The sequence below is a fragment of the Ptychodera flava genome, chromosome 22 (genome assembly GCF_041260155.1).
Source record: "Ptychodera flava strain L36383 chromosome 22, AS_Pfla_20210202, whole genome shotgun sequence".
NCBI classification, from domain to species: domain Eukaryota; kingdom Metazoa; phylum Hemichordata; class Enteropneusta; family Ptychoderidae; genus Ptychodera; species Ptychodera flava.
In genome coordinates, this window is record NC_091949.1 from 13,039,581 (window position 1) to 13,063,819 (window position 24,239).

Consider the following 24,239-nt stretch of genomic DNA (forward strand, 5'->3'; position numbering starts at 1 on the left):
CCCCCAAAAGCAAAGGTAGTCTTCAATTATCTTCGACGTTGTCGTTTGATGGGGATTGTAGCAAATGACAAAGAAGTTACCATGTGTTGTTTTCAATTGTGATGGTACATTTCAAAATGTCTCCCCCCCCGCACTCGACTTCCTCTTTTTCATGACCCCCCTGTCGTTGGTTGAAAACGACCGGTCCCTTAGGCCTGCGCACAACACAGATGAAGTTTCAAACTCGTTGCTGAAGTGTTGCACCACGGGAATGTCACATGACTACAGAAACATGGCGGACGGACGGACGATGCAATGCCTACTGCTTCATTTGTAAGTTGTCACTGACCATACACTACTTCCCGCTAAGCTTCAGGAAGAGGTGACTATGTTGTAACTTTAGTGTATAATACCATAGCACTTCCGTCTTCTCTCTGAAATTTCTTCATTCATTTTCAACTGCGTAATGACCACATTGTATTTTGGATAGTATATAACACACAGTGTGTGTGACAGTCCTACTGCACTGGCTTTGCGTAAAATAACAGAACAAACATACACATTGTTCTCGCCGAGTTCACAATTGAGGAATCGGAATGCAGATTAATTTCCCAGCCGTTTGAAATGATGGTCTTATTTTCTCGAGATGTCGTGAAATGTCAGGCTAGGAAGTCTACATAAGTGAGTACATGTACATTCTGTCTCAAGTTTTGCTCTCTCTGTTATTGACTCCGCCCCCTGAGGTTGAACGAACGTGTGCGTTCGCCATGCAAGAGTGACTGAAAGGCATGTGGTTATACCATAAACCGTAACGTAGAAATGAGAAGTAATTGTGAAAGGGGTGTTAATGACCCGAAATGAATAAAGATCTAGGGCATGCCGCAGAACGTTGTAAAATTCAGCCGTGGGGCACAGCTGTGTCATATGACTGATCAGCGTGTTATGTCAGCAGAGGTCAATTGTAAGCCAGCTACACCTCCTACCCAGGAAAGATCAATTGTTGTCGTACAGAGCATAAATATGTGATGGCGGTAGATTTTATGAAATAGAAAGCTTTCCTGTTTGATCATTTGTTTTGAAAGACAATCATTACCATAACCTCTACACGATACTTACCCCTCAAAGAAGCGAACATCAATATTCAAAAATTTATTTATAGAGACAGTTTGATATTTCACATTCCTTGTGAAAATGCCCACCACTACCATTTCAGAATCAGTCTGTTCTCCAAGTTTATTGAAGTTTGCAAAAGAAGGCAAATATGCTTGTGATCAGGCAAATACAGTACAGCATAGTTGATATTTGAGCAATGGTCAGTTTGAATATACATACAATATATCATAAATTCATGATAGATAGCATATATTATAATTAATAGGAAAGAAAATCAGACTAAGCCTATAGAGTTTCTAAGCATCCTGATATAGTGAGAAGATGTAAAAATATGCCATCAAGGGTATTTCCAATGCATGCTCATTATTCTCTACAAGAATGTTGAAATCTAAATCAAAACTTGCAGAAGTACTCCACTCTTGAGTCTATTCCATAGGCAAACTGTTGGCGATGTTGTCTGCCTTTTGGTTAATCACACTCCTTTTCATTATTCCCACCATTTTCAGTGACCACCCAGTATGTCAGTGAATACTTATATCCAAGTTTTAAAGCATGCCTTTATTCCTGGGAATTTTGTTCTAGACTCCTTGTACATGAAATGGAATAATGTGACCTTGCAGTTAAGAGGGTCCAAGGTTTTTATGAGTATCCAGCACTCAGCATGTTATTAATCTTTCCGACTCAATGATAAGAATGTTTATTTACTATTAGCAACACCATAAAAAATCCAAAGTCCAAAAGTATGAAGACTAAAACATCATAGATCCCATTCCCTGACAGATAAACTTCAGTGTTTTGACTTTGATTGACTAAGAATGGTGAACTTGGATTTAAGTATATTCTGATATTTTTCATACTGCCACATTCCCTGTAGTATGATTGTTGTATGGACATATTTCATTTTTTATTGTACTATCATCAATTTGAAGTCACCGAAAAATGAATAAAAAGCAAATCTGCAGACAATCAATTTCAGTCTCTGCTGTTATGGAAGAAACCTCCCTGTTTTATCCACAAGTACTGGAAAAGTTGTGATATTTCATTCTAAAATAATGCAAAGGCCATAAGGGCGACGTCAAAAGTTCAATGTAGGATAAAAAACTTAATTCCCTTAGTTTCTCCCCAAACCCCCCCACCCCCCTAGAAACTTAATTGACTTATATTGAACCTGTTGCAAGGCTCTTTCTATGTAAAGCAAAGATAAGGATCAGTCAATTTAGGGGTGAAATAAAGTAATGCATCGTTAAAGCCCCACTAGCTGTAACTCTTGAAATTTGTTGACCTCAAATTATCTACCTTTTCTCTCCTTTCTGAAATCTACACTCTGAAGAGATATGAACTTTTACTGCATTAGGAAACCATTCCTTTCAGAAACATTTCACATGTAAATTAAAATTTTAATTTTTGATTTCCTGGCATTTTCAAGAATTGGTAATATTACAAAGGAATCAGAACATATGTCATAGTTGAAAACATTCACCCTCATGCATTACAATTCGGACTACTCTGTGCAGTTTATATGAAGATTTCAGTGCAGATATGCATAGTATCAAGGTTTTAGCTTTTCTGCATGGGGCTAGAGCTGTGATTTAATGTTTGGGCGAACATTTAATCGCAGTGTAATCTTTCTCTTGTTCAAAATTGCATATATAGCCCCGGCAGGTAGTTATAAGTGTGTACACAGACCTAAATGACTACATTGTCACCATCTTATTTTAGTTTGGAAGTAAAATCATAAAAATAATGCTAAAAGATAAAGCTAGTGGGGCTTAAGATTGGGAACACACTTTGTATTTCATCAAATATAAATACAACATACTAACAATGAATGAACAAGAACAACAACAATAAAGTCCAGGTTTCTCCTTCCAGAGGTATAAAAACTATCTCAACTGTCCTGGTGGTTGTAACAACTCAGTTCACACTACCGGTACTCCATTCAGGCGGATTACACGTGCACCAGAAATGTAACAAAATACAATTATAAATTCCGAGTGCAACCATATAGACAGTAGAGAAACTACCCTATGGTGCAACAGAGGCCAACAGCCTGCATTGTTTACACTAACTAGGCCAGGTGCAGCTCTGCACCCTGTTAAAACAACTCCCTCCGCTGGCTTCAACACGAAAGTGTGCATTTCTGCTCTATTTTTTCAAGATATTCATTCCCCTGGCAATTTTTACCTTAAATCGATTTGTAGGATAGAAACTTTTTTAGGTCAAAACCCCCCCACCCCCAAACTAAAAGAATTAAGTTTTTTATCCTTCATTGAACTTTTGACGTCACCCCTAAGAGGGTTCACAAATTTCAGTCATGAGTACTTTCTGCTTTTTGTATTTTTTAAGGCAACATTTAGACTATAAGCTTCATTAACTGTAGAATCAGGAGAGACTGATTCATGATTTTTCCCACCAAAGTTCATTTATTCCTGTACCAGTCCTCTTGTTGACCTTTAACCCGGTCAATGTGCATGCTTGTACTCAGGCATAAACTTATTATATTTCCATAAAGTCTGATAAAACGTTATAGGATTTAGAGTAAGCAGGTAATCCCTACTGATCAGAATTATCCCTTTTGACAGTTCAGTCATAATTTGACAACATTTGACTTTTCTTCAACAGCATACTGTAACCATGACAGCAAGAGAATGACAGAATCACTGAGCGATTCTTTCACCTATAGAGGGCGTCATATCCTGGCTGAATGGAACTCAGCTGATGATCTCCTACTTCCAATCAAAAGTTCTGCAAGAATCAAGGTACAGTTAAATAGAATGATAGGTACTTGGTGTATAGTATCAGGGTATTATGGGAAATAATTAGAAATATGGGAAATAATAGAATGATGATGATTTGGTGCAGGATTAAGCGTAAAGGTTAAAGGTATACTGTCACCTGTTCCAATTTTGCCACAGTTACCATAGAAAGAGGAAATCTAACCAATCACAGATTGTAAGCGGATGGCCGCTTTTTAAAAAAGCGCCCTCACATGGGCATTTTGAATACCAAGGAACACCCCTTTGACTATATATGGGCATATTCAGATTACAGGTGACTGTATACCTTTAATTGTAAAAAAAGGAAAAATAAAAAAATATGATGATGACTTGGTGAGTGATAGGGTAAAAATTGAAGAAGAGAATGATAAAGACATAGTGCAGTATTACGAAAGGTAAATTATAGAATAAAATGAATTAGCGCATTATAGGGGTAAGGTGAATGATGGAATAATATGGAGTGACGGAGTGCAGTATCAAAAGGTGAATAACAGAATAATAATGACTTGGTGCAGAATCAGGGCGAGGTGAATTATAGAGTGATAATGATTTAGAGCATTATTAAAGTAAGGTTTATAGTAGCATCATAGCGACCTCGTGCAAGAATCAATGTTAGGTTCATTATGAAATTATAATGCTTTACTGCAGTAGTATGCTGCATATAAGAAACAATAATTTTTGTAGTGTAAGCATGTGTTTTTAGCTCCCATAGCCATATATATATATGGCAATGGAAGCTATTCTTATAGGCTAGGGAAATGTCTGTATGTATGTATGTCTGTATGTCTGTATGTCTGTGTGTCTGTATGTCTGTATGTCTGTATGTCTGTCCGTCAACATCAAAAACTCCAAAACCGCTGTACATTTCATCTTGATATTTGGTGTGTACATGGATGATGGGCTGTAGATGAGATTTTGTTCAAATGAAGTTGTCATTGCCAAAAATATGCAAATTAAGTGAAAAAATGTAAAAACAGTCAAAATTGAAAAACTCAATAACCACTGAGCAGATTACATAAAAATTAGCATGTAAGTACTTTGGGCTGACCTGAAATGATTGTGCAAATCTTGGGTCAGTATCTTGGACTTGCTATTTTTCATGAATTTTTTTGTAAATTTCTCCCATTTTTGGTCAAAAAAAATCGTCTTCTCTGACACCACAAGTCGGATTGATTTGAAACTTGGTATGGAAGTGCATAGGAGTGACCTTTCCCAAATTTGGGCAAATCGTGTTGAAATTTGCGTATTTTTAGTTTACACGTCCATAGACTCCCATGTATAAGGCGGATCTCCATAGACTCCCATGTATAAGGCCACGAAAAATAAAATTTAGTTTCTCATATTGCAAAAAGGATGTAGTGACACAATTTTTAGTCCCCGTGGATGAAGTCCAGTGGGCTTATAGATTGGGTCATGTCCGTCTGTTCGTCCATCCGTGAGTCCATCCGTTCATGCAGATATCTCGGATATTTTGACAAAATGTCACGTGACCTTAGTGACCTTTGACCTGAAATATACATATTTGTCCATTACTCAGTAACCACAAGTGGTACACCCTTCATATATGGTATGATGGGACACCTTATGACGCCACATATTGTACCTCATTAATTATGCACATATCTAATTTTGAGCGAGCCAATAGAGCTAGAGGTCTGATTTTTGGTATATAGGGATAACTTAGCAAAACAATTTTTTTGACAAAATGTCACGTGACCTCGGTGACCTTTGACCTCAAATATACATATTTGTCCATAACTCAGTAACCACAAGGGCTACACCCTTCATGTATGGTATGATGGGACACCTTATGACGCCACATATTGTACTTCATTTATTATGCACATATCTAATTTTGAGCGAGCCAATAGAGCTAGAGGTCTGATTTTTGGTACATAGGGATAACTTAGCAATACAATTTTTTTGACAAAATGTCGCGTGACCTCGGTGACCTTTGACCTCAAATATACATATTTGTCTATTACTCAGTAACCACAAGTGCTACACCCTTCATGTATGGTATGATAGGACACCTTATGACGCCACATATTGTACCTCATTAATTATGTGCATATCTAATTTTGAGCGAGCCAATAGAGCTAGAGGTCTGATTTTTGGTATATAGGGATAACTTAGCAATACAATTTTTTTGACAAAATGTCAGGTGACCTCGGTGACCTTTGACCTCAAATATACATATTTGTCCATAACTCAGTAACCACAAGTGCTACACCCTTCATATTTGGTATGATTGGACACCTTATGACACCACATACTGTACCTCAATAATTATGCACATATCTCATTCTGAGCAAGCCAATAGAGCTGGATGTCTGATTTTTGGTATATAGGGATAACTATAGGAGAGAAATTTTTTTGACCAAATGTCATGTGACCTCGATGACCTTTTACCTAAAATATATGTTTATGTCAATAAATAAGTAACCACAAGTGCTATGTCCTTTGTATTTAGTAGGATGGGAGACCTTATGACAACACATGCTTTACGTCATTAATTATGTACACATCTAATTCTGGGCAAGCGAATAGAGCTAGAGATCTGATTTTTTGGCATATAGGGATTAATTAGCAATATAATTTTTTTTTTAATGTCATGTGACCTCGATGACCTTTGACCTTGATTATACATATATATGCATATCTCAGTAACCACAAGTTCTATACCCTCCAATTTTGATAGGATATTAGACCTTAAGATGTCACATCTTGTACCTCATTTATAATGCGCATATGTATTTCTTGGCTGGCCAATACTGCTAGAGGTCTGATCTTTTTTCCCGATTTAGAACCATAACTTAGACGTGCCTCATGTGTTTCAAATTGGGAACAACGACATAGACCTATGTGCCCATAGATCTCACACATATACACTCCAGTGATACTTCTTAATGACCACATTTTCCTGCCCCATCAAGACTAATACTCCTATTACAAGTGGGGACTATGTCATTGGAAATGACTTGTTGAGTTAATGGTTGTATCACAGTATTCGATATATCTAATTCTGTATTTTTTCCATTTTATATTCTGAATAAATACATTAAACATATTTCACTGTCTCCGGTACATTACATTTAAGTATTTTCACTTCATGCACTTTATCCCTTTCACACATGTTCAAATATCTGACCAGAGAACAAACACTAAATAGTCCAGGATGGGAGCTACAGTGTCATTGACGCTATTTTTTTTCATTGCTAGACTTGATATTTTGTTGAGTATTTGCATTGCAAATGTATGACACGCAGGCTAAGTGTACCAGCGGCTTTGACTTTTATCACTAAAAGTCTGTGTGATTGTTGTGGATTGACAGTTTGGTAAAATTGTTGGATTTCTGGGTAGACTAAGGGGCCCAATATGATATGACAAATTTTGTCTTTCCACCTCAATACACCATGGGAAATCTTATAATTTACTTCAATTTATGCATGTGACCCGAATGGAGTGCCATTGGAATTATTTACTGTGCTTTTCTTGCTTTCAGGAAGATTACCTGAAAAAAAAAATTATCTTTACTTCAGGTCAATGTCAAATAAGCAATAAAGCAAAAATTAAAAAACAATTGAAAACACTAAATATACATTACTGTTCTAAAGTGTTCCCAAAAGGATGACAGGTAGTGAGAATCTGATTTGACAGAATTTACAAAACTGTATTTTACCCAGAATGCATTTATGTGTCAGATTGCAAGTACATGTGAATATTCTAGTACTGTTATGGTTGTATTTATTGGTAAGCATGCCATAATAAACCTCTTTTACAGCATTAACCCCAAACTACCATCTTGAATTATTCCTTTGATAGTACACATGTGTCGCAGTGTCAAGAAGATTTATAGCATTTGGGGCTTCCACTGGTGGTTTATATCTCTTCCGCCGAGACTCGCACAAATATCTCCAAGTCTTAGCAAACAAGGTCAGTAAACTTAATGGGCTGAATGATACAACATACAAGTACATTAGTGCTATGATACTCAAGTTGTGATTCATCATATTTATACCAGAAGCTAGACTGAAAGATCCATGGCTGGAGGGCGCTGTCTACGATCTGGAGTGTAGAGAGCACCCTAAAGCGACGGGTCTTACAGTCTATACTTGAAGCATAACCCAGTATGTCAATGCATTGTACCATAAGACTCTGGAGAATGTCTGTGGTCTGTGCCTGAAAACTGGTGTAACACAAATGTTTGTTGTTCATCAATGGTCGTTACTGTTGTGTAATTTGATGGACAACCTTTTTCATTATTAAATGCCGATCTTTAAAGTCCGAGAATGACAAAGGTTTCATAAAATTCTCTACTCCTCTTATTATTCATCATTTATTAGACATTATAGGATATATTCAAAATATAAGGAAACTTAATCTTGTGGTTCACAAGTCAACCTTTAACTCCAAGGCTGAGGGCTGTCTTTTAAGAATGAAAACTTTCAATTGGATAGAGCCATATTTTAAGTTACTTATTAACCTGCGGAGAACAATGGGAGCGTCGCACAGTGCAGACGTGTAATAGTCAGCTCCGTAACTTTGTCCAGATAAATGTCTCAAAAAGTTTCTTTGGTGGTGTTTGAAGTTGCCTGAACGTCAAGAATACCTGTTTGAAGTACTCGCAGGGAAATGGGGATCGCCACGGAACAGTATCGCGTGAAAATCGGGAAATTTGCTGGCGGCGACCCGACACGTCAGCAAACTCTCCCAAAGATGGCCGCCCTGCAGATACCTCTGGTCAATTGCAAGCTGTCATTGACTATAAAGCTTTGCCTTCTCAGTCTACTTGTCATCGGTGGAATGTGGAGAGAAATCCAGGTCCTAATCTCCGTTCCGGTAATCAGAGCACAGGTTCGGGAGAAGATTCTGCTACAAAAAATGATATCGCAGGTATCGTAGAAAGACTCGATATACTTCTCCATGATTCGAGGGAAATGAACGCTAAACTTGACAGATTGCAGTCTCGAATGGACAATATAGAAGACGAAATGAACGAATTACGAGAGTCGACTGACCATAACAGAGTAAGAATTTCAGAACTCGAATCAAAACAGAAATCTTACGACGAATTTAAAGAAGTAATAGCAGGTCTGAAACGAGAAAATGAACAAATCCAACGAGACAAAGACAAGCTTGAGAACCAGAGTCGAAGGAACAATTTATTGTTCTACGGCTTGGAACAAGGAAACGCTCATGAAACTTGGGAAGAAGCTGAGGAGAAAGTCAAAGATGTGCTGAAAAATGAGCTGGAAATTTCAGAAGATATTCAGTTCGAAAGGTGCCACCGTTTGAACTACGCTCCGTTAACACGTGGAGCAAAGCCGATCATAGCAATGCTGACAAAGTTCAAAGACAAAGTCCTTATTCTTTCGAAGGCAAGTAAATTACGCAACTCTAGTATCAGTATTGGCGAAGACTTCACGAAGAGAGTCCGTAATATTCGCGCCAAATTGCTGACCCGCCGTAAAATCCTGCTAGACGAACATGTTGGTTCTAAAGCGCTCGTCCGTTTTGATAAACTGATACATACCGCAGCTAACGGCCAGAAGACCATTTATAAAGTCGATGAATCAACGGGGCAAGTCGTGAAGTCACACACGCTCACATCCATAGGGATACGGCCAGGGCCTAAAGAAAACTGACATTTCATTTCTGTTCTGGAATATCAGGGTTTAAAGGCTAAACGCTCAGTTTCTGAATTTCTTACATTTTGTAAACATTTTGACATAATTGGGTTGGTAGAAACTTTCTGTTGCGATACAGACTCTGTCGACTACTAGATAGTTATGTTTCTTATAAATTTCCAGCTTTTAGACGCAGCCAGAGAGGACGTCCGAGTGGGGGAAATGCGGTTTACGTTCACCACAATATTGCAAACAAAGTCAAGGAAATAAAGAGTTCTAATGAAAATTGCATTTTTCTTCATCTCAATAAAACGCTCTTCCCTTTCAACAAAGACGTTCTTTATGGCGCTGCTGTTACTTTAAACCAGACGATAAGACAGACAAATTCGATGCACTTGAAGCGTTTATAACTGATTTTCGTTCTTTCAATCCAGAATCACTGGTTTGTTGGGTGGTGATTTTAACGCCAGAACTGGGTCACTCTCAGATTTTATCGTTGATGACTCAATCAGACATGTACCAATCAATATTTTAGACTATGAACCAGATACTTTCCAGATGGAAAGAAATTCCAAGGACGAGCATGTTAATGAAGCAGGAAGAGATATGTTAAATTTATGCAAGTGTTTGACATCCACGTTTTGAATGGTCGCTTACACGACGATAAAGCTGGGAATGTCACTTGTGTGACATCCAATGGCTGTAGCGTGGTCGATTATATATTTCGTCATCTGAAATGTTTAGTTACGTCACTTATTTTAATGTATTGCCACGGGTTGAATCTGACCATTTTCCACTCATTTGCAGACTGGAGGCAGCCAACACTCATTTGCATCAGAATAAAAAACATCCGTCCACTTCAACTTCTGGATCTGTCCGCTTTCGCTGGACAGAAAATTGTAAGAATTCTTTTCGGCCAAATATTATGTCTGCAAGCGTCCAGTCATTATTGCAAAAAGCGAAAAATTCTTTGCCCAATTTTCAAGACACCATTGGTAAGCTGAATGAAGCGCTAATGTCCGCTGGCTCTGAAGGTCTCTGCAAAAGTAAACCATTCAAAACATACTGGCAGTCAGCCACAATGGTTTGATAGGGCGTGTACTGAGTCGAAACGTGTCATGTATGCGAAACTAAAACTTTTCAGAGATGTTGGTTCAAATGCTGTTTTAAATGATTACATGACAGCTAAAGCCAGATTTAGACATATTTGTAGAGACAGTAAAAGAGAATACCAGGCCCGTATTAGGAGGCAATTAAATGAAGCTTGCTCTAAACTTTAAGGAGCGAACGACTTTTGGTCAGCTTTGAAATCAGTGCTAAATCAAAGACGTGGCCGAGATGAGAGTATTGATATTCAGACATGGTACAATCACTTCAGTTCTTTACTTAATAGCATAGATAACACAGCAACTGAACATATTCTGTCAACCTCTCTTGAAGACGAATTTAACAATATTGATGATTCAGTAAATTCCGATACAGGCCTCAATGAATCTCTTAATTCTAGATTTACAGAGGAAGAAGTCTTGAATGCCTGAAGAGTCTAAAAGACGGTAAAGCCCCGGGACCAGACGGGATCCCCAACGAGTTTTACAAGTTTTCTAGTGATGTAATTTTGCCTCTTTTAACTGAACTGTTCAATTTCATTTTTGACTCCGGTACTTTTCCACATGAGTGGTCTATCTCAATAATTATTCCACTCTTCAAAAAAGGTTGCAAAAGCGATGTCAACAATTATAGGGGATCTCTCTTTTGAATGCATTAGGTAAAATTTTCACTGCTGTTTTAAATCAGAGAATTACAAATTGGGTAGAAGACGCGAATCTTCTCTCAGATTGCCAGGCTGGCTTCCGTAAAAATCACAGCACAGTCGACAATTTATTTGTCCTCCATGCCATTATTCAGAAATATCTCAGTGTCAGAAGAGGGAAACTTTATTGCTTGTTTGTTGACTTTGCAAAGGCGTTTGATACAATTAACCATTCTTTGTTGTTGTATAAATTGAAATATCTCGGTGTAAATGACAAAATGTACCGTATATTACAGTCCATGTACAGTGGAGTCAAAGCGTGTGTCAGATCAAATAATGTCACTTCAGATTATTTTGACTGCCCTAACGGTGTTAGACAAGGATGTATCCTTAGTCCGATCTTATTTTCACTCTTTATAGAAGAACTCAATTCAATGTTGTTTTCTGCCGGGCGGATAGGAATACAACTGACACAAGATATGTACGACTTATTTGCACTTTTTTACGCAGATGACGTTGTAATTTTTGCAGATTCGATTGCCAATTTACAACACCTTATTAACATTTTGCATGAGTTCTGTAAGCACTGGCAGATGAAAGTTAATTTAAACAAAACGAAAGTTGTTATCTTCCGTAAGGCAGGTAGGAAGTCGCCTCTAGAGAAATGGTATTTTGGTAATACTGCAATCGATGTAGTTCCCTATTACAAATATCTGGGTTGTTATTATCATCTACGAATGTATGGTCGAAAGCAGTCTCGGCCCTAGCTAGCCAAGCTAACAAAGCAATGAATGTTCTCTCAATAGCTAGTAGAAAATTTGACAGTTTTTCTTTTAAGGTTCACTTCAGACTATTTGATTCGATGATTATACCAATTTTGACTTATGGTGCAGAAATCTGGGGATTCCAATACTATGACAGTATTGAAAAAATTCAAAGAAAATGGTGCAGACGACTACTGGCGGTTCCAAATAATACTACTAATGAAGCAGTTATAGGGGAATGTGGACGTTTGCCGATATTTTCACATACTTTACGCAAATGTATAAGTTACTGGCTAAAGCTTATCGAAATGCCTACAAATAGACTCCCAAGACATGCTTACAATATGCTAAGAATTCTAGATAACCTAGGAAGGCACACATGGATCACTTCAGTTAAAAATATTCTTTATTCATATGGATTTGGTTATGCCTGGATTGCTCAGGAAGTAGGGAATAAGAACGTTTTTCTCAATTGTTTTCACTCCAGGGTGGTTGATATTTGTAAACAACATTGGTCAGTCAATGCAACAGGCAAACCTAAATTACGTACTTACTGCACATTTAAAAGTCTTCTTGAACCTGAAAAGTATTTAACTTTGACTTGTAATGCAAATTTATACACGCACTAGCTCGTTTTCGATGCTCGTCTCTCCCTCTAGAGGTAGAAGTTGGTCGTCATCAAGGAATAGAACCGAAACGTAGATTTGTAAGATCTGTAACTCCGGTGACGTTGAGGACGAGTATCACTTTTTGTTAATTTGTTCATTGTACGACAGTATTAGAGTTAAGTTTTTACCACCATGTACCTTTCTTGATCCAAACTATGATAAATTCAAAAGGCTTATGAGTTCTAAAGATCCCCAGGTATTAATGAATATTTGTAAATATATCTACAAAGCCATGGCTGTGAAAACAGCAGCCATCTGCAACTATTAGTATGAAGAATTTAATCTTCAATTTATTTTTGTGAGTATTTTGTAAATATTGTATCATTTATTTCATGTCTGTATTTTGTGTGATGGATAACTTTACTGAGAGCTGGATGTTCTCCTTGCATTTGGCCCAAGGCCTTGAAACGCAATAAATTACTTACTTATTAACCTGCAAAAGACTGGACATGACAATAAACACTCTTTTCTTTTCCTTAATTAAGCAAAGCATATGACTTCTAGTATTTTGTAAATGGAAAATAGAATGCAGAGGATAGCAAGTGGGTAATTTGATGGGAATTGCATAACTTTGTCTGTTGCATTCACTGAGAAATACTTGGCTGCGTTAGACTCTCAGGAATATGAGAATTTTTGGTGTTCTATTTGATCTTGAATCTTAGTTTCTGTTTACCTAGGGAGGTTCATTGACCCATATCACCTTTGCCAGCAATGACAATCTCCTTGCTCTGACTTCAAGGTGAGTAAAGCATTTATAATATTCGCATAACATCTGTTTGTCACGTAAATTACAGATCTTTCCTTAGTACAGGCCATGACAGAGGTCTCACATATAATACCTGTACTATATTTCCATCTTAGTGTAGAAACCATGTGACATTGCTGAGAGTACAATATTTCTTTTACACCGCTTGTTTTTGATAACTGCACACCACAGATTATATGTTGTTATTAGCACAAACAACAAGAACAACAATGACATCATCATCACACCCTACATGTATTTTCTATATGTCTAAAAAATCATCAGATTTTGTATAGTATGTTTAGAAAAATGTAGTTAGGGTTTTCTTTTTCTCTTGTGTCAGCAGCTCTTGCGCTGTCAAGGCTAATGTCAGGCCTGTACCTTTCGCAGTACATGTATGTACATATAAGCCAAGTACCAAGTACTGCCAGCGAGATTCAACGATACTCTGAGAGATTAAACTTATCGGATGGGTATTAATAGTGAGAGAGAGAGAGAGAGAGAGAGAGAGATTGAGAGAGAGAGAGAGAGGGAGATAACGCATGTATACATGTATCTGTCTTTTATTTTTGTAGTCGAGGGATCACAGTTGTGTGGGAGTTGAATGTGGAGAAACGCAGCAAGCCAGAAATTCTGACACAGTCTGCAGAACACAAAAACAGTACTATCACGGCATTATGTTGGGACAACAATTGTAATAAAGTATTTATTGGTGATGAGACAGGAAAAGTTACCTCACTGAATGTCCCTTCTTCCAAGGTTAGTACTCTAATCAAATCAGAGTCCTACAAGATTTCTTCTGTCAAAATTTATCTTTTTCTGCCTTAAAGATGTGCATGTACATGTACATGTATAGAAAACTTACGTATATCAGTTTTGAAGTATCGTCTAGCTTTAAAATTAGTAGATAAGAAGTTAGAATTTATAAACGTCTTCACATGTATAGTAAAGATATACATTCAGTACATACATACATAACATATGTACACACATAAATACATACAGAAGACAAGACAGACAGACAGACAGACAGACACAGTATATTTATATCCAAATTTATATACCGTTCTACCAGTATGCATATACTTTACACCGATACTATACTTGTAGCTATGAATAGCTAGAGATAAAAGAAAGCATAAGATGAAAACTCCAGGAAACCTCCAAAGTGGAATTCATCATATTGTCTTTCATAAATTTTATTTTGTGCTAATTTTTGCATTGTTGCAGGCTGCAGGGTTCTTTAAAATCCCAACTGAACTGATTCTGAATGGAGATTCTAGAATAGTACAGTTGGACTACAGTGATGAGCTGCTTCTGGTTTCAACACTGACACGATGTTATCTTTGCAGTACAGCAAGGTAGGTCAAGGTCCTGCCAAGCTATTGATGGGGACATTGTGCATGCTTGAAAATATGAGATGAGATTTGTGATTTGGGGAATCAGCTAATTTTGCCAATGTGTACATGTACTTGTCGGGTTGGTTGTATTCATCATGTTAAGGTATTATGCGCCTTGAAAGTGAAAGACAACCTTTTGCTCAAACTTTCCTCAAGGAATCTTTCAACCATTCTCTTTCAAAATCAAGAATAAAAATCGGGGGTCACCGTGCAGATTTTAGTTCTAGACAAACAAATTACCCCAAGATTTACTGATCTTTGAATTTCAAAATGGCTGCCATCCCTGTGTCAACTCAATCGATTTTCGAAAAACTCAGCCGGTGAAAGTTTTTCTTTCTTCAAGAGCTTCAAAATGAGCCCCAACAAGTGGTGGATCATAAAAGAATTGTAAAAGTTTGAGAGTGCAAATATCTGTCCCTGAGGCGCGATCTACCATAATGAAAATATTGTAGTTTCTGGACAAATCTTATTTCCAAGGATACCACATCAATGCCAATGCATGATGAATGGCCATTTTCTAAAAACAGTGGTGACACTTTGCAAGTCAAATTCTACCTACGATTCTTTTCAGAGAAAAATTCTGGCAAATTGGGAAAAAACTCAGGGATGGTGAATATGGTGCTTGTTTTATTCACAATGGCAAAGACCAACCATCAACTGTGTACTGTGCCAGACCAGGGTCTAGATTATGGCAGGTAAATATAACAAACTAATTTTGTTTGGAAAAACATTGTTATTTTGCGCATTTGAGATGAAGGGTATTCATTTCAAAATTCAGACACAGTATTAATGTAGTATGAGCCTTGAAAATGAAAGACCTAAACTTTTGTTGACAACTTCTTCAATGAAACAAGGAGTCCTCCTTCACTTAAGAAAAGAAAAGGTACTGTATTGAGTCCATACCAATGTGTAGTATGTGCTCTGGTGAGATTTCTACTATGTACATGTACATGTATACATACATGTAGTCATCAGAACTGTGCTCAAACATCGATAGGGACCCCTACGACCAACGTTAACACTGTATCCAAGGTACGATGGTGAAAACATGTCTGTCATAATCTACATCGTATAATTTACATGTTGCAGCTATGATGATGAGGTGCATCTAGGTATTGTGCACAAAATACATAATTTGTATATAAGAAACTCGCACAGGCACCGTTTTCCTTTAATCTTGGCTTACCGTATATTCCATCTTTCAGGCTGATATTTATGGTGAAGTGGTTAGCACACACCAGTTCAAACAGATGTTGGCAATTCCGTCTATTCCAATCTGTGGAAACGGGTAGGTTATCAAAGATATTTGATCTACAGTTGTTCCACCCCATGTGAAGACCATTCTAGCATAAAAGTTCTAGAAATCAGAAACAAAATTGTGCATCAACAAAGTGTCATCCCGCAAGGCCTTGGATTTTTCATGTGGCAGTAGTTATCAAGTAACAAATGTCAGTAACTGCGGCCTGAAGGAAATGCATGGAAAGGCTTCATCAAATGCTGAGAGAACAAATATAGTTCCGCAATTTTTAATACTTACTGGCATCAGGAAATAACATAATGTTTTTGATATTTGCACGGCAGATCAAATACAAGTGGTATGCACCCCTGATGCAAAACAAACAAAAGTATTTACGTAGTAATCAATATTTCAGTATGCCTGTTTAATACATCAAATATTTTAGTATGCCTGCGAAATACTGAGTATTTAAGTATGCTTGTGAAATACTGAGTATTTCAGTATGCATGTGAATACTCAATTTTTCAGTATACATGTGAAATACTCAGTATTTCAGTATGCCTGTGAAATAGTGAAATATTTCAGTATGCATGTGAAATACTAAGTATCTGATATGCATGTGAAACTCAAGTATTTCAGTGTGCTTGTGAAGTGACTCAGCATTTCAGTATGCCTGTCAAATACTGAATATTTCAGTATGCCTGTGAAATACTAACTATTCCGATATGCATGTGAAATATTGAGTATTTCTGTATGCTTGGGAAATACTCAGTATTTCTGTATGCTTGTGAAATACTAAATATTTCAGTATGCATATGAAATACTAAGTATTCTGATATGCATGTGAAATACTGAGTATTTCAGTGTACTTGTGAAATACTAAGTATTTCTGTATGCCTGCAGATCAAAGACTTTTGTTTTGTCAATAATTAAGTCTAATCAGTATTTAAAGAAAATGTTGTAAAATGCCCGAATTGTAGCTTATGATTCTAAGAATGATTTTAATACATGTATAAATAGTATCCATAGTGATATGTTCTTACAACATAAAAATATTGTAAATACACGTTTACCTCATTCAAAATACCTGCATCTCACATTACTTGTCTCGTTTCTTGTAGTCACAGTCCAGAATTTCTGTACAGTGAGACCTTTCCAACACAGTCTGTCAGTTTTCCCCGGTTACTTCCAATAAAGTGAGTATGACATTGCTTGAATGTGTCATCAATTATTCATTAATAGTGAAACTAATGATCAAAAATTACCTTCTTTTAATATTCAAAATGGCTGCCATTCTCTTTGCCAAATCATCTGAAAGAAAGATTAAGTTGCCAGCTATCATTAAGGAAGATACGGTGAATTACCCTACCTTCCTTTTATTTTCATACCAGATGTATAAAAAGATCAGGGTCGTATTACAGTATTTCAGGCATACTTTGTGTAATAATCTGGCCAATGTAGATGTAGATGTACTTTCCCTTGATTGCCTGTACTTTTAAATCTCTGTTCTATGCAATGATATCATTCCGTCTGTCCATGTGAAAATCTGGTCTTGTATGTGCATTTGACCTTCATCATCTGTACCTTGTTATCTTCATGTTGTAAGATGATGTCCTTCTGTATGTGCCTGAAGTCATGTTTGTGTGGAAATCTGGCGAATTTAGATGCATTTTACCTTTAAGGTAGAATGCGCCTCGGGGACAGATATTTGGACTCTCAAACTTTTCCAATTTTTTTCTGATCTACCACTTGTTGGGGCTCATTTTGAAGCCCTTGGCATAAGAAAAACTTTCACTGTCACTGTCATAGTCTTTGGAAAATCGAAAATTTTATTTTTCTCCGTAGAGTTAACACAGGGATGGCGGCCATTTTGAATTTCAAATATCGGTAAATCTAGGTTAATTTGTTTCTCTAGTACCAAAATTTGCACGGTGACCCCTGATTTTTATTCTTGATTTTGAAAGAGAATGGTTGAAAGATTCCTTGAGGAAAGTTTGAGCAAAAGTTTTAAGTCTTTCACTTTACTACCTTACTACCTTAACATCAGTACCTTTTTATTCTGTGAGAGGACATCAGTTTCTGCTTCATTGAAATCATATTTGTGTGAAAATCTGGCCAATATAAGGTCCTCCTGACTATACTTGAGTTAGTTATAGGTAAATATTCAAGTGTGTCAAGATATACACTCTATCAGATACCTGATTGCTGTTTATGCAACTTGTACTGCTGTAACCTTCATCTGGTCAATGCATACTCACCTTGGTTAATCAGGAGGGATTTGAAGTCAAACACAATTTCCGTATCATTGTTTGATGTCCATACAACCTGTCGCTGGTAGAGATTATGATATTAATCATGGGAGCATTTCAAAATATAAGAAGAACTGTCCATCTTCTTATTTGTAGGGCTAGTGATAATGTGTTCCTTTTGAAAAATTGGGGTGGGGGTGAGAGGGAAGGTGGAGGCATTGGGACCAAACCTACTTGGTTTAACTGTTGTGATAGCAATTTTTTTGTTTCTTTGGAGTTGACTTTGTCTGGTTTATGCAAGGTAAATTGTTGGAGTGATATCAAGCAACGCAAACAAGCATTACCACAGTAAAAATCAGCTTTTTGGCATTTCATGCTGCTTTTGCAAAGTTCACTGAATGTGTAAATACTTACTATCACTGAGAGTTCCACCGTCATTAATTTTTTTTATGCATCTAGGGAGCAGTACTTACTAAGCTGGACAATGAAAGCAGTGTACATTCTTGATCCACTGAATGAAAGGGTTATACTTTGGACAAGTGACTTACAAGGTGAGACAACTCTGTTTTATCACAGTCTCTGTACAAAAGAGATTGATTTTTATCTGTCAAAAGAAAAGGAAACATTCTGTATTGATCACATTTCAAGTTTAACTCTGACACAATACTACCTGTGTTATTCATATCCATGATGAGAATTTTGTTCTCAACTCAAAAATTGAATTGTTTTAGTTTGAAAGTTCTTGACCTACATAACAATCACTTATCGTAATAACTCAGAAACATTAAGATTTTATTGTTTAGTGATATTTCAAGAGGAAAAGGCATTTCATATTTTGACCAGAAAGAACATAACAAGCACAGTGAATAAGCATCAAATAAAGATATGTACAGGACAATATGTGAAAGTCAAAAACAGGATAAAAAACAAGATCTACAATTGTAGATGATATATCAATTCACAGCAATATGCTTAAAACCTTTCAGTTTCAACATCTTTTGTTGGCCTTTGGTTTCATAATGACAAAATTCAAACGTGGACTATTATTGATGTTGTTTGATAATTACCATCTTTAAAAGTCGTCCAATGTGAAACACGTTTCTAGTCATCTATGTTTCTTCCTGTTCAAAATGAATTCCTTTTCAGTGCAATCAATTCTACTTGAAGCCAATGAAGTAAAAAAATGGCCAACTAGGTGGCAAAAGGGAGACGTCTTAGCAAAAGTTTGCAGTTGAAATCAATCTATATCCATGGTTACCATCTATATGAAATCGTATACGTTATCTGCAGTTACTGTATTTGTCCATGTGTTGAACTGTAACCTGTTTACTACTTTTACAACGTTTTCTTACAGACGTTCAGCAGGTTGCTATTTACAAAGCAGATTTGTACTGCTTCTTGGCTGACAGCAGTGTTAAGATACTAGCTCTATCTTCAGTGGAGAAATGTATTGCCAAACTAACGACCCATGAGCTGTGGCTCCAGTCGGCTCAGCTCTGCTGTTACTTCAAGGATGTAGCAATTCCTGCCAGGGCTAGGAAATATTTACCTGTTACCATGGTAACTGATATTCAGGAGCATTTACAAGATCAGGAGGAATATGTAGATAAGTTAACCGAACTACTCAATGACCTTGAAATTAGTAATGCGGATGACGCGAGTTCATCAACTAGCAGTAGGCGCAGCAGTATTTCGTCGTTTGAGGGAATCATCCGGATGCAGTCGGGTATTTACCAAGTGAGTGCAAACACACAGAGTGTTGAATCAGATGATGATGATCTGGTGACTGAAACTGAATCATCTGAGATTAACGATGGCAACCCTCAGGTGCCAGAACGCAGGGTTGGAACATCGCTCGTCTCCCAAGACGTTGAGGCTGACCTTTACTATGACGATGTTGAACTTGTTGCTCATGGCGCGGAGGAAAAGAGGAGGTGACAAATCTTGAAGATTTGCACGATGGAGAAATTGAAGTGTGGTCAAACTGTGAGATAGAAGAAAAACAAGCAACTCAGCCAGTACTATCCAGGACTCTCTCCAATGGTCAGGGCAGTGAGACAAAACGGGGAAATTTCTCTACCTCAGGCTCTGTCTCTGAAGTCACAATTGCTGATATTTCAACCATAGTCACTGGCTCAATTACTTCACCCAAGGATTCATCGTTATGTTCTAGCAGTGAAAAATCTAGTGAGCAGTCAAACATAATGCACTCAGAACAAGAGAAGACTTCTCAAAGGGATGGAAAAGGTGCACAAAGTTCTGATGAAGTGAGTGAAGTATGTGCAGACTCAGATTTAGCAGAAATGAAAGAAAAAAGCAATGAAAGCAATGCATTGGATAACGTTGAAAAAGTTTCATCGACACTAGGACACAAAGTTGTTTTGAGTGATGGAGAATGCTCTATGACAGAAATCACATTAGGAAACACTGATGTGACTGTAGAGTCAAACGGTGGAGAGACGGAAGGTAAGCCTGCCCAACCTCCAGCGGAGGATGCCAGCTGTCTTGAAGACGATGTGAGCAGGAAAAGTGACACAGAGCCTGAACAGAATCCTGATAGACCAGAAAACCAGGAAAGTCCGGCCGTAGGACCAGATGCCAAGACAAATGATGACAGTGTAGTAATTTCATCTGCAATTACATCTGGTAACACCACAGTCAGTAAAAAAAAGAAACGAAAAAAAAAGAAGGTGCAATCGCCAGGTGTGTGTGGCCATGTGTCATTATATATGTTGTGTACTTTTTCATCAAATGAAAGAAAATTCCCAAAATGTGACAAAATTTTGAATAGGAAAAAAGCTGTTACTTGAAAATAGCGATCTCCTGTAAATGCAGTGTAAGCTTTCATTCAGTTTTAAGGTGGAAAGTGCCTCGGAGACACATATTCAGACTATCAAACTTTTTCAATTCTTTTCTGATCTACCTCTTGTAGGGGTTCATTTTAAAGTTGTTAGTGTAAGAAAACTTTTCACTTAGTTTCACTTCGTTTTTCAAAATTGGAAAATTTTATTTTTTTCCAAAGAGTCAACAAGGGATGGCGGCCATTTTGAATTCTAAATATCGGTAAATCTTGGGTTATTTGTTTCTTTAGTACCAAAATTTGCACGGTGACCCCCGATTTAATTCTTGAGTTTGAAAGAGAATGGTTGAAAGATTATTTGAGGAAAGTTTCAGCAAAAGTTTAAGTCTTTCACTTTTGATGCACATACTACTTTAAAGGATTGTGTTTATTTTAAAGGTGCCCGCCCTTTCGTAATGAATAATGCCTGAATTTGGAAATTGGACCATTATAGTTAAAATAATGATAGTAATTTAGACATCTTCAATTCCACAGCAGCTGTGTTCTTCATAACGTTTATTCTCATGGTGTCTCATTTTGTCTTCTCTCCTACTCTAATGACACTATCGGCATTGCTAATCTCTTGACCAATTGATGACATTGTTCCTGTGTATAAACCATATTTATTGACACATTCTAGCGATATGTAAGCTACACTATTACAACATTAATCACTAGTATCTATTTCATTTCACAGCTATATCTTCCCAAGGAGAGTCTGATAACGTAGGCGTAACTAGTTCAACGTTGCTTGGACATCGAAGCCCATCCATTGGTTCCATAGATAGTCTGCAAGAGCTACCCTCACAACTGACAAGTATACCACAGTCTCCAAGATACAGTGCTCTATCTTCATCATCGTCAACTTCAGCATTTGACTTCCATGGTACTGCATCTTTGACAGTAGGGGACAGTCCGACAGGAAAATCCAGCCCTGGGTCATTTCTTTCTGTAGACCATGAGTCGTTTTCAGGGCAGACAGACTCCACTTCACTAGATAGACGATCGTCCTTACCAATGTCAGGCAGTCATCCATCTGTGTTACAGGATGAGACCACTGGAAGCAGATCTCCGCACATGTCACCGTCATTGAAAAGATCATCCTCAATCGATACAGCATCACCAACATTTAGAAGACCTGCCACTCCAGAAGGATCGCCATCTTTGAAACGATCCTCTACTTTTGGAAGCTTCTCGTCATTTAGGCGACCATCTGTAGGTGGAAGTTCCCCAACACTTGGGAGGTCGCCAGTGTCTGTTGACTCTAAGTCATTGCAAGGATCTCCTACAGGGTCACCAACTTCACGCAGAACTTCGACACCAGTAGACTCCATATCTCTTTCATCATCCTCACCAACTCAAAGCGTCTCTCAAATTGGCTCTGCCACCTCAGAGCTCACATCATCTGGCCAGACAGTGACATCATCATCCTCTGAACCATCATCCCCTCTCCCATCTCCAAGCTCCTCTCCAACCCATCACTTAACATCGGCTATATCCATGGTGAGATACATGGGAGTTCCTTACCACACTGGGAGCTCCTCTCCACAATCAAGCAGTTCCCCAAAGATTCATATGCCGTCACTGTCGGAGGTCAAAGAAAGGTAAGTGTGTTGAAACCGCTTAATTTGTACTGTGTTACATGTATGCTTACCAAAGTGAACCTGACCTTGTCAACAAACCTTGCATCTTAGGATTTTGGTTTATCAAGATTTTTGTTCACAGTGTTGTTTGATCAAGCAGAAATATTGTTACATCGATTTCTGAAAATTTCTGATTGAAAAACATTTTCATTGGTCTGTTTGCATCATGTGACACAGCATTCTCCATTCTTATTTTAAGTAAACAGTTGTCCCCGGAACATAGATATGTGTAAATAACAATCCATAGTGCTAGTGATTGTGTCATTTTTTGTATTCATTTTCCACTGCCAGACATAAACACCAGCTTTGTCTGATAACACATAAAACTCAGAACTGTTGCTGACAATTTGTATTATTACTCATCAATAAAGCATCATGTCAGTGCATAAAAGTCGTACCATGCAAATTTTTGTTTTCTGCTGGTTCCCCAGAAAAACTTGATTTTGTAATAATACGTGTAGCTGTAATTAATATGAATGTGAAACATGTCTTGATAAATATTAACAACTGCTCCTATATTAGGGAGGCCAGCAGGTCGCCCAGGACGTGCTGAATTGACACTCAATCACCAGTGACTTAGTCATGTTCAAAATTGAAAAACATTGATTACGGGAAAGAAAATTGTGGAAAAAATTACATGAGGCTAAAAATTAAAAATGCAGCTATTCTCTCATATGTTTTTTATTTCTTTATATGAACTACTTACTTTTTGAATAAACTGCAAAATTGAGCTAGAAACGGTACCGGGAACGGCGATCTGAAACATGGCAGCACCTAATATTTACATCGCTGATTTTGAAACGCATTTTTGAAGGTGAGCCAATCAAAACATCCCTTACATCGAATACTCATTTTTGAAAGCCCAGATCTCGCTCTTTCTCGCGATATAAGGTTCTTCACCAACATAGGGCAGTGTATATGACCAAATCCAAGACAAAAAATTGAGAGCGATTTTTCCGAGACCTAACCCGACCAACTCTCAGTGAAACGTCCTCTAGTACGCAGTTTATCATTATTTCTTTTGAATTTTTGCTAGAAAAATGAGAAATTTTGAACAGCTCACGTATTTATTGACGGAGATATTGACCACGCTTCACAGTAAGTGAGGCTACCCACAATTCTCCATGATCCGTACACACGGAGATCACTCATTAAACTGGAGCAAATTTCTTCTGTACACAGAACAGCTCGGTCCATATATCAGAATTCTGGGACCATAGTTTTGATAATCATAATTCTCTAATTTCTCACTGTGAATAATGAGAAGATCAATCCCTTTTGCGCAGAGGAGATAGCAATTTTGTGATTTTGTCGACATAGATTTTTGACAGCCATACACAATATTTTCAAGGAAACTAAGGGAATAAGTTGCATCTGTGTTGGCAAAAGAAAGGGTATTGATTTTTTAAATGTTTGTAACAAAGGAAATTTGCATGTCTGACAGG

At 37.4% G+C, this 24,239-nt stretch overlaps 2 protein-coding genes across 2 annotated transcripts in view; both read left to right on the top strand.

Annotated features, from left to right (window-relative positions):
• The first annotated feature begins 261 nt into the window (after positions 1-261).
• On the top strand, positions 262-20,250 carry LOC139122725 (BLOC-2 complex member HPS5-like). The gene is made up of 11 exons (XM_070688385.1): positions 262-312; positions 3,715-3,851; positions 7,695-7,805; positions 13,359-13,420; positions 14,002-14,185; positions 14,657-14,787; positions 15,398-15,521; positions 16,032-16,114; positions 17,185-17,259; positions 18,772-18,863; positions 19,667-20,250. The coding sequence occupies exons 2-11, from the start codon at positions 3,741-3,743 to the stop codon at positions 20,248-20,250; spliced, it is 1,557 nt and encodes a 518-aa protein (XP_070544486.1). The 5' UTR covers positions 262-312; positions 3,715-3,740.
• A 266-nt stretch (positions 20,251-20,516) lies between these two features.
• Positions 20,517-24,239, top strand: part of LOC139122724 (BLOC-2 complex member HPS5-like) — a 39,587-nt gene continuing 35,864 nt past the window's right edge. Inside the window, exons 1-2 of the mRNA XM_070688384.1 lie at positions 20,517-21,015; positions 21,849-22,755. Coding sequence (XP_070544485.1) covers positions 20,517-21,015; positions 21,849-22,755 — 1,406 coding nt within the window. The remainder of the gene's footprint in view (positions 21,016-21,848; positions 22,756-24,239) is intronic.

Bases quoted from the DNA above. Each gene is read 5' to 3' on its own strand.
- LOC139122725 (XM_070688385.1), top strand. From the start codon at position 3,741: ATGACAGAATCACTGAGCGATTCTTTCACCTATAGAGGGCGTCATATC. The intron at 7,806-13,358 runs GTCAGTAAACTT...CTGTTTACCTAG, and splicing joins TCCAAGTCTTAGCAAACAAG to GGAGGTTCATTGACCCATAT. The intron at 18,864-19,666 runs GTGAGACAACTC...GTTTTCTTACAG, and splicing joins TTGGACAAGTGACTTACAAG to ACGTTCAGCAGGTTGCTATT.